This window comes from Myxine glutinosa, chromosome 8 (genome assembly GCF_964187855.1).
Source record: "Myxine glutinosa chromosome 8, kmMyxGlut1.1, whole genome shotgun sequence".
Taxonomy (NCBI): domain Eukaryota; kingdom Metazoa; phylum Chordata; class Myxini; order Myxiniformes; family Myxinidae; genus Myxine; species Myxine glutinosa.
The window spans coordinates 115,465,125-115,479,230 of record NC_136268.1 but is presented as its reverse complement, the minus strand read 5'-3'; the positions used below and the strand labels follow the sequence as shown (position 1 = coordinate 115,479,230).

Here is a 14,106-nt window from a genome sequence, read left to right as displayed (position 1 = left end):
AAAATCGAATCGGCTTGTTCTTGTCACGCCCATTCACAACTTTTTGAAATATCATGCTATATATACATCGTTGTTGGCCTCATCTCTCAATGGTGAAAAATCACTTTAAAGATTATAGTATCTGGACATATCGATTGATCCAGATCCACAAAATATAATCACTTTGTACGTGTCACATACCCAACCTCTCCGCCATATTTCGGCCGAATCCGTCCACAACTTTGAGATATCCTGTTCACAGACAAACAAACACAGGGGTGAAACCATAACCTTCAGTGGCAGAGGTAACATGTTTACTGAGTAGAGGAATTAGGAAATCAAAGAATTAATTTGGCCTTGTATCCCACAAGCAGCATGCTTGTCAAGCAAAACAGGGTTCCTGATTCTCTCAAATATCTGCGATTTGTCGAGAGAGACAGTCCCGACCTCTTCTTTGATATCTAGAACCTCCAGCTGTTGCCAGAGCACGGAGCAGGAGCATGTTCAGACGTGACAGACATGGAATCCAAATCTGTTTGAAAACAGGGAAGATGCCATGAGCAGTAATAAGGATTCCATGACTTTGCTTAAAAAGTGGAAGCAATCTTGCTGGTCTGCAGTTGAGGGCATCTGCTTTTACACCCTTCTTCTAGTGGATGGGAGCATTTCTTTTAATATAATTTTTGTTTTACAGGTAAAGACTCGTAAGTAGAGCTGAATCCACAAATCGCATACACATAGAGACAAATACATGCGACAACTTAATAAAAATGCAGTCACTGAACTTGAGGGAAGCAACATCACTTCCTGGATCACTCTGGGTATGAAGTCTAGTTGTTGATTGTTCATTTTCAGCTAGATCGGGGGTAGTCAACAAAAGATGAGGCCAAATAGTGCAGATAGAGAAGAGCATCAGAAGAGAATTTGAGAACATGGGAATAATGTTGACAGACACTGGCGCAGCTTGGAAAAGAAGGATCAAAGCCGGACAATGTCTGATCATTGAAGTAACAACTGAGCTCCCATTGCCACACAAATGTAGCGCAACGCGCAGTTAAGCAATATTGGTTCACTGTCCGTCGATCAGTCGATTTTTTAACGATCGAGGGATAACAATTTCAATTGAATTTCATATTTTGAACACAAGAACACAAATGGTCGTTTCCACTTTCAAAAACCTCCCAATTTAGCAGTACTTGGGCAAAATCGTACGCCATCTCCACCAATCAAATTTGTCGCCCATTCCAAGGGCGGAGTAACAGCAACATTCCGACAACATTGTGGTGTCTGGTGAAGCAAGACTGAGCAAACTTTGTCCAAAAGATGTTTGTTTAACGCATCCTTTTCTCAGATTGTTCCGAAATTACAAGTTTCTTCGAGAAGAGTTGGCAGAAGGTTCACCCAACTGTTCCGTTTGACCCGTCGGCTTCGTATGGTTACCGTCACACGAGTTCACGAACAAAGCCAACATAGATCATGCTGAGAAACGCAAAGCGACACTCGTTCCCATGTCCTTTTTCCAAAGACTGTGTGGGGTAAGGTGTTCTATGAACTCCAGTTGGAGATTTAACACATCTATCCGTTGTTGTCAAAATAAGCAAGATGTCCTTGGTGGAATAGCTATGGCAGAAGTCGGAATTGCTCCGAGATTTGAGAGTTGAAGAGATGATGCCCGAGTCTCCATCAGTGAGATTACATCACTTCTTGATGATGGGGAGACCGACCGACTGGACTGGAGTCCAGTTGATCAGACTTCCAGCAGACCTGTGGCACAGGGAGTAACAGCTCTGCTGATTCGATTAACTTGGTTAAAGTCTTTGCCTGTTGTTTATGAATTACAAGGAGAGAGGACGAGTCATTGCATCTTCTAATGTCCTTGTCTGACGTGCTAGTCAGGTTCACCATGTTAACAAATATAATTTCGTTAAATGTTTTTGGAGATTAGCAAACCTGTACATTTTTGGAATATTCAGAGCATGATGAATCCAAAAATCAATGTTGGCATTTGCACAGACACCTGCATGGCCGCCATTTTGGATTTTCAAAATGGCCACCATAAAATACATATTTTGCGCTATCTCGGCTTCTAGTCAACCTAGAGACTTAATTAAATATGCGAATCCTATGTTTTCTGGGTCAAGGAATCCAATAAAGGCCTCAAAATAGTGCTCAGGATTATAGAAAAGCAACAAACAAAGGTCATTGAAAACCATTGTCTTTATATTTGTGATATAACTGTATTACATAATACATGATATTATAAACCCATACCTATAACTTCAAAGGACTTGAAAAGTAAGAAAGCAGCCTTGTTAGTATCAGATTGAACCATAAGTCCTATACACAGGATCTACGAGGTCTACACCGTTCAGGAATATGCGTTTACAGATCTTCATCACTGTCCTGAGTGTCATTTTCGCAAAGGCGTCTACGCAAATGCAAACATTAATTTTTGGATTCCTCATGCTCTGAATATTCCAAAAATTGTACAGGTTTGCAAATCTCCAAAAAATTTGAACGAAAAAACATGGTGAACCTGACTATGCGTTGCCAACAAGCTCCCACATGAGCCCGAGATCACCGGAAAGAAGGTTAAGTTAAGATGAAGGAAAGAAGGAAGTCGAGATGATGCTTTACAAAGCAAGTCATGCCTGGTGTAAGGGACAAAGACGTTTGGACCCGATGGCTTTTTGCCTCGAAATTTACCCTGATTAAGGACATGGGAGAATAAGGAGGGTGGCGGTCGAGAGGTGAAGGGATATCACAAACGTCATCGTTTTTGCCCGAGCCGTGAACGTGACCCTTGGTGGTACCAAAGACGGGATTTGTTTTGTGCATTTTCTTTTAATTTATATACTGAAGTGCCACGCGAGTCTGGCTGCAAACATGGTATTCCAACATCACGCTATGGTGCAGGCACAGCCAAAAACCTATGTACAGTACAATGTACATTTCAGTGTCACACAAACGTACTATTTAAACTACTTCCACTGTAGCAAAATAATAGCAAACATATTGTAATTATGTACATAAAACCAGTGTGACCATGCAACTTCATATTATAAACAGGCAGCAATATCCGAGGAGGCGATGGAGAGGGGTAAGTCTGGGGGGGGGGATTGGGGGGTGCTTGGCTTGGGAGATGTTGAAGGAATGTTCAAATGGAGATAGAAATGAAATCCAGTGGAAATGTGTGACCAAAACTGTTTTCCCGACTGTAATTGCACCGTACATCCATAGAAAGGGTAAAATGATAAAGGCACAGCAGGAATGACGGAGACCCCGGTAGGAATCCAGCTTTGATACAAGCATTTGGAGCAAATATTCCACCTTTTATCCAGTGACGCTGACGGTGAGGTTCTTGACTCGTCGCTGCGACCGCCGGCTTTCAAGAGTTGGGCTTATTCCCAACGAAGCACTTGTTCATGATGCCGGTCGTGGTCGATCAATAAAAAAAGGTGCTTGTGCATAGACCCTTAAAACTTCAGTGCAGCTCAATGATTGGCAAGGCACTCGAGTATGTGCAGGTGTAATCGGCAGGATATGCTTCGCAGAGCCAAGAAAGCTCTTCTGGAGCAATTTACCTTCGGGTACCTGGAAAGGGGTGAAAGTAAAACGAAAGCAATGCAGAGGGGCCGGAGCGGGACTTGTGCTTTTTAATCGGCAATAGCCAGTGCTTGTGCTGAGGGGTTCAGTGCAGGTTGAAGAGTGAGGCCAGTGCTCGGAGGTTGCCTGTTGTCTCATGGCGGCAGCTTTTGAGAATTTTAAGTTCACGTGTTTATTTGAAGGGAAGAACCGAGCAATGCGTGGATGAGAGAAGGCCCCGCCGGGCCGGCTCTTCGTCCTGCTCTGCGCAGCCCTTTTTTCCTCTACCCACCTATCGAACGAATGAATGCAGCAGTTGCAAGACACTTGTTAGCTCGATGCACATGGTGGAGCTGAAATGCACGAAACACGCTCCCCTGCATTTTCCTTGGCGATCACACTTGGGGAGAACTTTCCCCAATTTATCATCACATTTGCGATTCATTTGAGTGCACAACCAGGCACAAACTACATGCAGACGTCTTCTCTGTGTAGACAATCCAACTTTTGAAACTCATGTTCCCCTTTATTCTTCCTTCACTCACCACATTCAGCCTTTAGCTGCCAAGTGCGAAGCTATTAATCTTCAACCTTTTCCTGTGCCCAGTTTAAGTGCCTTGCTCTGCCACAAAACCTCAGCCGCTCGGTTCAAATTAAAATGTACAAAACTGCATCCCTCAACCAGCTGACTCTCGATGCTGGTGTCCAACGACCACTGTTGTTCTCAAACTCGTACAGTTTGACCTCCAGTCCTGTGCCCTGTGGCCTCGCATCCCACAAATCTTCAATGGCTACCGGCCAATCCCACCCGTGTTCTTTGGCCTTCAGTACTCAAAATCATCAAAGCCGTCACCATCTCCGGCTGCCAGCAGCCTCTGCCCACACGTCTGGCTGGCAGGACCCGGGGCCTCGCTCAAGGTCAGCCGACTGACTGGCTTACCCAGAAGGGCCTCCTCCAATTCCTCCTCATAAGACCTGCCACAGAGTAAATAGTTGAGACAGTAAAGATGTATTTGTGAAAATGGTTTACATCTTTATCGACATCATTTTACATTGATATAGGGAATGTATATAGGGGAGGGAGTACCACAATGCATGCCAATACAATCTTCACCTTTTCATTGCTGTATGTTATCTCATGTTTCCAATAGTTCTTTGTTTTGTTTTGTTTTTGTTTGCTTTATTATTTATTTATTTTTTACAAAGATTCGTTTTATCACTTATACAAAACAGAAACCATGTTTGGGCGTATAAGATAAATTACATTTGACTGCCATAAACTGTGTGCTATTCCCATATCTCCCTGGGAGGCACAAGGGTAATAGATGATAGTCTGCTTTGGAATTGAACCCAGACAAAACAGCCTGAAGGTGAATGTGCTACCTCTGAGCCATCTTGTTATTCCCTCTGAAATTGTAGGATTTTGAATGTACGTTTTTATATCGCATGGATCTGTACCAATAAATGTTCTAAAAATGAAATGTGAATTGCTATGAAGTACAAAATTAGTGTTTGGTCAGTTTTGATGGTTATATGACATCACTTTTTCTGCAGATACTAAATCTCATTTGGAAACTAGAAAGAGCAATCAGAGATTGCAGACCCTCGCCAGGATGTGTTTTCAGTTGTTTTCAAGGCTTTTGTGTTAAAACAAATATGGCGGCCGAAACACGAGACCAATGACGTCATCATTATTATTATTTTTCTCCACCAATTTATCCCTAGATGATGCTCAATAAATTTCATCTTGATCGGATGAAGTTTTGTACTTGTCGAATTATGACGTCATAATGGAGGCACCTATGACATAATTATTAACATATGTTTTTGCACATGGAGTTCTTTACAATGAGCCATGTCTCAATTTTTTCTGTGCAACACTTTCAGAGATATAGACGTGCAAATTTTTTCGTTTTTTCCAAGATGGCAGCCGAACCACGTGACCGATGACGTCATCATTATTTGTTTTCTAAACTAATTTATTCCTAGATTATGCTCAATAAATTTCATCTTGATCGGATGAAGTTTTGTACTTGTCGAATTATGACGTCATAATGGAGGCACATATGACATCATTAACATGGGTTATTCCCCATGGAGAGTTCATTACAATGAGCCATGTCTCAATTTTTTCTATGCAACGTTTTCAGAGATATAGAGGTGCGAAGTTTATCGGTTTTTCCAAGATGGCGTCCATACCACGTGACCTATGACGTCATAATTATTAAAAACAACTAGCAGAAGTACCCGGCATTGCCGGGTGGGGGAGGGGAGGGGAGGGGAACGGGGAGGAGGGGGGGAGGGGAGAAGAGGGGGGAGGGGAGAAGAGGGGGGAGGGGAGAAGAGGGGGGGGGAGAAGAGAAGAGGGGGAGGGGAGGAGAAGGGGGGAGGGGAGGAGAGGGGGGAGGGGGAGGGTGATGGGGAAGGGGAGGGAGGGAGGGGGGGGAGGAGAGAAGAGGGGGAGGGGAGGAGAAGGGGGGAGGGGAGGAAAGGGAAGGGAAGTGGGCGGGGAAGAGGAGGGGAGGGGAGGAGAGGGGGGGAGGGGAGAAGAGGGGGGGAAGTACCCGGCATTCCGTGTATAAACGTGAGGGAGAAGAGGGGGGGGGGGAGGAGGGAGGGCACGCGAATCGCCGAATCAGCGCGCTGCTCTGCCACCGATTCAGATTCCGTGTATAATATTCCTCGCTGAAAAAAAATACGGATCTAAAGATGAAAGAAAAAAAAACCTATGTGATGTGAATGGCAATGTTCCTCGCTGAAATGTGAAAAAACGCAATCGCGCGGCAAGGAACATCACGTGATCGCTCTGAGCGAACGATTGCAACTCTGCGTCGTGTCATGGGCGTGGCCAACGTAGCCTCATGCTCCCAGGTGATTGGCTAACTCGAGCTCGAGAGAGCCATAATGCGCTACGTTATGGCAAAAACTATGGATCTAAAGATGAAAGGGAGAAAAACCTATGTGGTGTGAATGGCACAATTCCTCGCTGAAATGTGAAAAAACGGAATCGCTTTTCGCTCTGAAATACGTGCGAACGCGTAACTGAGTTAATGGCGGCAAGGAACATCACGTGATCGCTCTGAGCGAATCAGCGCGCTGCTCTGCCATTCCGGTCATAATATGCCTCGCTGAAATGCGCTGAGGTAAAAATATGGTTTAAAAATATTATGAAATAAATTTTTAGGTCGACCATGTTCTTCCCAGGCTCAATGGCCATGTTTGTGCCAAATATCAGGTACGTGAGCCTCTCCGTTTAGGAGTCTACCGGTAACATTACACACACACACACACACACACACACACACACACACACACACACACACACACACACACACACACACACACACACACACTGTGTTTTACATATATAGATTATACAGGTGGAGTTGCACCTGTTGTGAAAATTTCCTGTCAATCAGACCAACAGTTGCAGAGAAAATCCTATTTATTCTGTGCAGACAAACAAACAGACAAATGAAAAATCACTCACAGAGCGGCACTTGGCAAAACAGAAAAAAGTAGAATTGCACTCGGTAGAGCGTCCTTTTGACATCAAAAATAATTAGTGGTTGAATTCAGTGACCTGATATGCAAATCGTCTTCAACGTTTAAGTTAATCGGATGAAAATTGACAATTTTAGAAATTTGGCCTATGTTGTCCTTTTGGCCAATGTTAACCTCAAAAATAGTTGGTGGTTGGTTTCAGTAAGCTGATATGCAAATCCTATTCAGATTTCAAGTCAATCAGATGAAAAGAGGATTTTAGAAATTGCTGACCTTTGGCCTATGTTGACCTCTTGGCCTATGCTGATCTCAAAAATAGTTGGTGGTTGAATTCAGTTAGCTGATATGAAAATCATATTCAAATTTCAAGTCAATCGGATGAAAATTTATGATTTAAAAATTTTGAAATGGTTGTTGACCTTTGGCCTATGTTGACCTTTTGGCCTATGCTGATCTCCAGAATAGTTGGTGGTTGAATTCAGTTAGCTGATATGAAAATCATATTCAAATTTCAAGTCAATCGGATGAAAATTTATGATTTAAAATTTTTGAAATGGTTGTTGACCTTTGGCCTATGTTGACCTTTTGGCCTATCCTGATCTCCAGAATAGTTGGTGGTTGAATTCAGTTAGCTGATATGAAAATCCTATTCAAATTTCAAGTCAATCGGATTAAAATTGAGGATTTTCGAAATTAGAAAAAAGTGGTTGACCTTTGGCCTATGTTGACCTTTTGACCTCAAAAATAAATAGGATTTTGTCGGACCACGAACTCGACCATTTGGTGAGGTTTCGTGAAGATCGGTTTAAAATAGTGACCTGTAGGCAAGTATAAGTGGACGGGGACACACACACACACACACACACACACACACACACACACACACACACACACACACACACACACACACACACACACACACACACACACACACACACACACACACACACACACACACACACACACACACACACACACACACACACACACACACACACACACACACACACACACACACACGTAACAAAGTATGTAATCAACATACTTGTCAAAAAACATTTTTTTGCCAAGTAACAAACGGACTCAAAATGCAATACCCTCTCCTCAGGCGAAGGTAATAATAGAAAACTGTGAGTGATTGAACATATTTAGTCACGGTCGGTCAAATGCCAGCAGAAGCCCATGGTAAAAATACCACAATGGAAAAAAAATAAAAAAGGAATCTTTTATTCTTGTACGGGTTGAAAGAGCTCAAAATGGGAGGTTCAATAAGGAATGTGATGAGTTGTCTATGCAACTGACACAAAGAAGAGAGGAAAATGACTAACAACTTATTGATTTTGTCAAATAATTTGATTAAGTAAACTTACCATGGATTCTATGAAGATAGTAGGAACGAAGAACAGGCTGAAATGAAAAGTCATGTCGAATCCACCTTACAGGGACGTTGTCAGTTCTAAAGGTTGCACGATCTTTACCTTGTTAAGTCTGTCTCTGGAATATGCTCCCCTTCCATCGCTTCTCTCTCTTCAAATGGCACCACAGCCGACTCCACTCGTGGGAAGGCCGAATGCCCCAATTCTGTGTTTGCTTCCAAATATTGTGTCCCCAACCCCTCACTCTCAGGACCCAATAAACTGGATATATCACGAAACTGGATATATCACGAAACTGGATATATCACGAAACAGGATATATCACGAAACTGGATATATCACGAAACTGGAAATATCACGAAACTGGATATATCACGAAACTGGAAATATCACGAAACTGGATATATCACGAAACATGATATATCACTAAACATGATATATCACGAAACTGGATATATCACGAAACTGGATATATCACGAAACTGGAAATATCACGAAACTGGATATATCACGAAACATGATATATCACTAAACATGATATATCACGAAACTGGATATATCACGAAACATGATATATCACTAAACATGATATATCACGAAACTGGATATATCACGAAACATGATATATCACTAAACTCGATATATCACGAAACTGGATATATCACTAAACATGATACATCACGAAACATGATACATCACTAAACATGATACATCACTAAACATGATATATCACTAAACATGATATATCACAAAACATGATTTATCACTAAACATGATATATCACTAAACATGATATATCACTAAACATGAAATATCACTAAACATGATATACCACTAAACATGATATATCACTAAACATGATATATCACTAAACATGAAATATCACCAAACATGATATATCACCAAACATGAAATATCATGAAACATGATATATCACTAAACATGATATATCACTAAACATGATATATCACAAAACATGATATATCACTAAACATGATATATCACCAAACATGATATATCACCAAACATGATATATCACCAAACATGAAATATCACTGAACATGATATATCACTAAACATGATATATCACTAAACATGATATATCACTGAACATGATATATCACTAAACATGATATATCACTAAACATGATATATCACTAAACATGATACATCACGAAACATGATACATCACAAAACATGATAGATCACTAAACATGATACATCACTAAACATGATATATCACTAAACATGAGATATCACGAAACATGAGATATCACTAAACATGATACATCACTGAACATGATATATCACTGAACATGAAATATCACGAAACATGAGATATCACTAAACATGATACATCACTAAACATGATATACCACTGAACATGATATATCACTAAACATGATATATCACTAAACATGAAATATCACCAAACATGATATATCACCAAACATGAAATATCATGAAACATGATATATCACTAAACATGATATATCACCAAACATGATATATCACCAAACATGATATATCACCAAACATGAAATATCACTGAACATGATATATCACTAAACATGATATATCACTAAACATGATATATCACTAAACATAATATATCACTAAACTGGATATATCACTACACATGATATATCACGAAACTGGATATATCACCACATATGATATATCACTAAACATGATATATCACTAAACATGATATATCACAAAACATGATATATCACTAAACATGATATATCACCAAACATGATACAGTCACGTGAAAAAGTAAGTACACTCCATGTAAAGTTTTGACTTTTTCAACATATTTCAACATACAGCTATTTGATCTTCATTTCAACAATATTGACAGATAAAGGTGATATAATATAACAAATATCATGAAACATTTACATTTTGTCATCCATTATATCATTTAAATAAACATAAATGGAAATTTCGCATGTGGAAAAAGTAAGTACACCCCTACATTTATCACTACTTCAAATACCTAAAATTAGAATCAGGTGCACCAGCTCAGGTGCAAATGATAAGAACATCGTTAGAGAGGATCTTGGAGGAACCTGTCTTATTTAAACCTCAGACATTTAGTTTGGTTTGCTCTTTGTTGTTGAAGTGTGTGGCGTCACCATGCCTAGATCAAAAGAGCTCTCTGAGGCCTTCAGAAAGAAGGTTATAGATGCCTACGAGTCTGGAAAGGGATTTAAAAAGATCTCCAAACAATTTGAAATCAATCATTCGACTGTCCGGAAGATCATCTACAAGTGGAGAAGATTCCAAACAACTGCCAACTTGTTCAGACCAGGCCGCCCCAGTAAGTTCAGCCCGAGAGCAGACCGCAAGATGCTGAAAGAGGTCCCGAAGAACCCCAGAATGTCATCACGGGACCTACAGGTAGCTCTTGCCACTGTTGATGTCAAAGTGCACAAGTCTACCATTAGAAAGAGGCTGCACAAATTTGATCTACATGGGAGGTGTGCCAGGAGGAAACCTTTGCTGTCCAGAAAGAACATCAGGGCAAGACTAAAGTTTGCCAATGAACACCGAGGCAAAGACCAGCACTTCTGGAACAATGTGCTCTGGACAGGTGAGTCAAAGGTAGAGCTATTTGGCCACAGTACCAGAAGACATGTTTGACGAAAACCAAAGACAGCATTTGACCACAAAAACCTGATACAAATTGTAAAACATGGCGGTGGAAATATTATGGTTTGGGGCAGCTTTGCTGCATCAGGGCCTGGGCAGCTCACCATCATATAATCCACTATGAATTCTTCATTGTACCAGAGGGTGCTTGAGGATAATGTGAGGCCATCTGTCAGAAAGTTGAAGCTCAACCGAAGGTGGACCTTGCAACATGACAATGACCCTAAACATACCAGTAAATCCACCAAGGAATGGCTGAAAAGAAATAAATGGAGGGTTCTGGAATGGCCAAGTCAAAGCCCGGATGTAAATCCCATCGAGATGTGGGGGAATTTGAAACGAGCTGTGCATGCAAGAAACCCCTCAAACATCACACAGCTGAAATAATTCTGCATGGAGGAGTGGGCAAAAATTTCTCCCAGTCGATGTCAGAGACTGGTAGAGAGTTATAAGAAACGCCTACTTGAGGTTGTTTCTGCCAAAGGGGGCAATACCACCTATTAGAGCCAAGGGTGTACTTACTTTTTCCACATGCGAAATTTGCATTTATGTTTATTTAAATTATACAATGGACTACAAAATGTAAATGTTTCATGATGTTTGTTATAGTATATCACCTTTATCTATCAATATTGTTGAAATGAAGATCAAATAGCTGTATGTTGAAATATGTTGAAAAAGTCAAAACTTTACATGGGGTGTACTTACTTTTTCACGTGACTGTACATCACTGAACAGGATATATCACCGAGTTTGATATTTCACTAACTAGTGCATAAACAGTTTGTTGTGATGCAAAAGCACTAACTACAAGATAAACAGTTCCTCATTCTGCAGAACCTCACACGAAAACATTCGATTTGTCAGGATTAATGTTCGACTCATCTCGGGAAGCCAAGCAAAATAGTCTAGTTCGGTTACAAGTTGAAGGGGAGACCTCCATGGAAGTGTGTGCAGACGCCTACAGAAGCTGAGGGTTATCCCAGTTCATAACATGGTAACCTTTGGGCTATGTGCTTTGAGTTGTCCAACTTTTGAATAAAAAAAAAAAAAGTTATTCTGGAGCAGTGTCTGTAAACTGCAGGGTTACTGCATCCCAGAGCATGGCGTCCTTTAGATGAGGGACATAAATCTGGCTGCCCATTATGGGTGTTAAATATGTCATTCAAATCATAATATAAATAAACTAGAAAGACACTCGGTAGAGCGCATACCTCCACCTGGTGTACAGTTTACGTTTTGTTTCCCACTGATACGCCGGATCTGGATTCGGACCTGAACCAAAATCTAATCGGCTTGTTCTCGTCACCTGACCAACTCGTCCACCAAGTTTAGTCAAAATCCGTCCACAACTTTTTGAGATATATTGTCCACAAACAGACAAACCAACAGACGGGTGAAAACATAACCTCCATCCACCTTCGGTGGCGGAGGTAACTAGTTAACTAAATAACATGATGTGAATGCCATTTTAGTTAACCGGGTAACAGGTGCTGCGACGCTGATTTCGTTAACCGAGTAACAATTATTGGGAATGCGATTTCAGTGAACCTGGTAATCGGTGTTTCCAATGCCGTTTTTCCAGGTAGCAGGTGTTGTGAATGCCGTTTTAGTTAACTAGGTAACAGCAGCTGCTTGTGCTGTGCATAAGGAAATGGTACAAATCACTTTGTGCATCCAAAGGTTTTGAGAACTTCCCTAAAATTTACTTTCAATTTCATGGCATTTTAATATCGGCGATAAACAAGAGAATAAGGCACAACTGACATAATGAGAAAACAAAACAACATTTTGCCATCCAAAATCATCGGACAGCATACATTCCTCATGCTTGGCGAGTGAAGCACCAAGGACGGCCGAGTTCTTCTTCGAGGAAAACTCACAAGGCCTGAAGCTGCTGGTTGCAGATTCTTCCGCGACGAGAACCTCGTACTCCTCGGCGGCATACCGGTCCCAGTCAGACTGCTCTACCACAACGTCACCTTCCACCTCCTACAAATAAACAAACGTAATATGTCGTTGCATGATGAAGACTTCATCATCTTCTTCTTATTATTTAACGGCCACTATTATCCCACCTTTCTTGTGGGGTCGGCCGGGGGAGCTTGGTACAGCTTGTACAGCTTGTACAGCAGTTCAAGCTCCCTTCTCTAAACAAATGCTTATGGGTGTTGACATCATCGGAGGCCAAAACTGAAAAAGGGTCAACATAAGGCTTGCGCCATCATGGCATCTTTGAAGGAGACTGAACATTTTCCCAAACAAATTGCACTCTGGTCTATTTTCTTATTAGTGACTGTGGCAATGAAGTATCCCGAGGACTCAAAATGGGAACACGTGTTTCGTGGAGTGGCACATTGTTCAAATTTGATTTCAGGGTTCGTGGGATGTGTTGAAATGGCAATTATTGCCTCAACAATGACGTAGAAAAATCTGAAATAAACTGGGGACAAACTACACAAGGAATGTTCGAGAATTCCAACTCCAACCGACCACAAATTGTTGCAGATGTTAGAGAGAGCGTCCAGGCTGCGATTCGGGCACAGAGAGGCCCTGCAACATATTAAAAGGCAACACAGCAATCGTCATTGAAGTGGTGCATGTTCCTTGACATTTGGAGGTAAACGTTGCGGGTAGATGTCCATTGAATGTCTCGCTGAGAATGTAAACTGAGCAAAACACTGTAAAGTAACAACACAACACGTTCAAGCATCCTTCAACCTACATCATCATGGACACAACCGATATATCCCTTGAGCAGTTACAGCTTGGTTTGGGCTCACGTTAGACCGCATGCCTGCTCACCTTCTGCATTGCAAAGGGGTCTTTCTGTTCATGTTCCAAGTACTTCTCAAGGTTGAAGAAAGTGTCAAAGAAGATGTACGCCATCTTGCAGCGTTTCAGGTCCAGAAGTGTGATCTTTCCTGCATGGAGAAAGAGATGGAGAGAGATGGAGAGAGATGGAGAGAGATGGAGAGAGATGGAGAGAGAGAGAGAGAGAGAG

At 41.3% G+C, this 14,106-nt stretch overlaps 1 protein-coding gene across 1 annotated transcript in view; it reads right to left on the bottom strand.

Moving 5' to 3' along the window:
* Window positions 1-2,803: 2,803 nt before the first annotated feature.
* LOC137432880 (serine/threonine-protein phosphatase 2A regulatory subunit B'' subunit alpha) overlaps window positions 2,804-14,106 on the bottom strand; it is a 64,646-nt gene continuing 53,343 nt past the window's right edge. Inside the window, 4 exon segments of the mRNA XM_078783989.1 lie at window positions 2,804-4,539; window positions 12,986-13,007; window positions 13,010-13,094; window positions 13,908-14,026. Of these exon segments, the coding sequence (XP_078640115.1) occupies window positions 4,389-4,539; window positions 12,986-13,007; window positions 13,010-13,094; window positions 13,908-14,026 (377 nt within the window). The 3' untranslated portion in view covers window positions 2,804-4,388.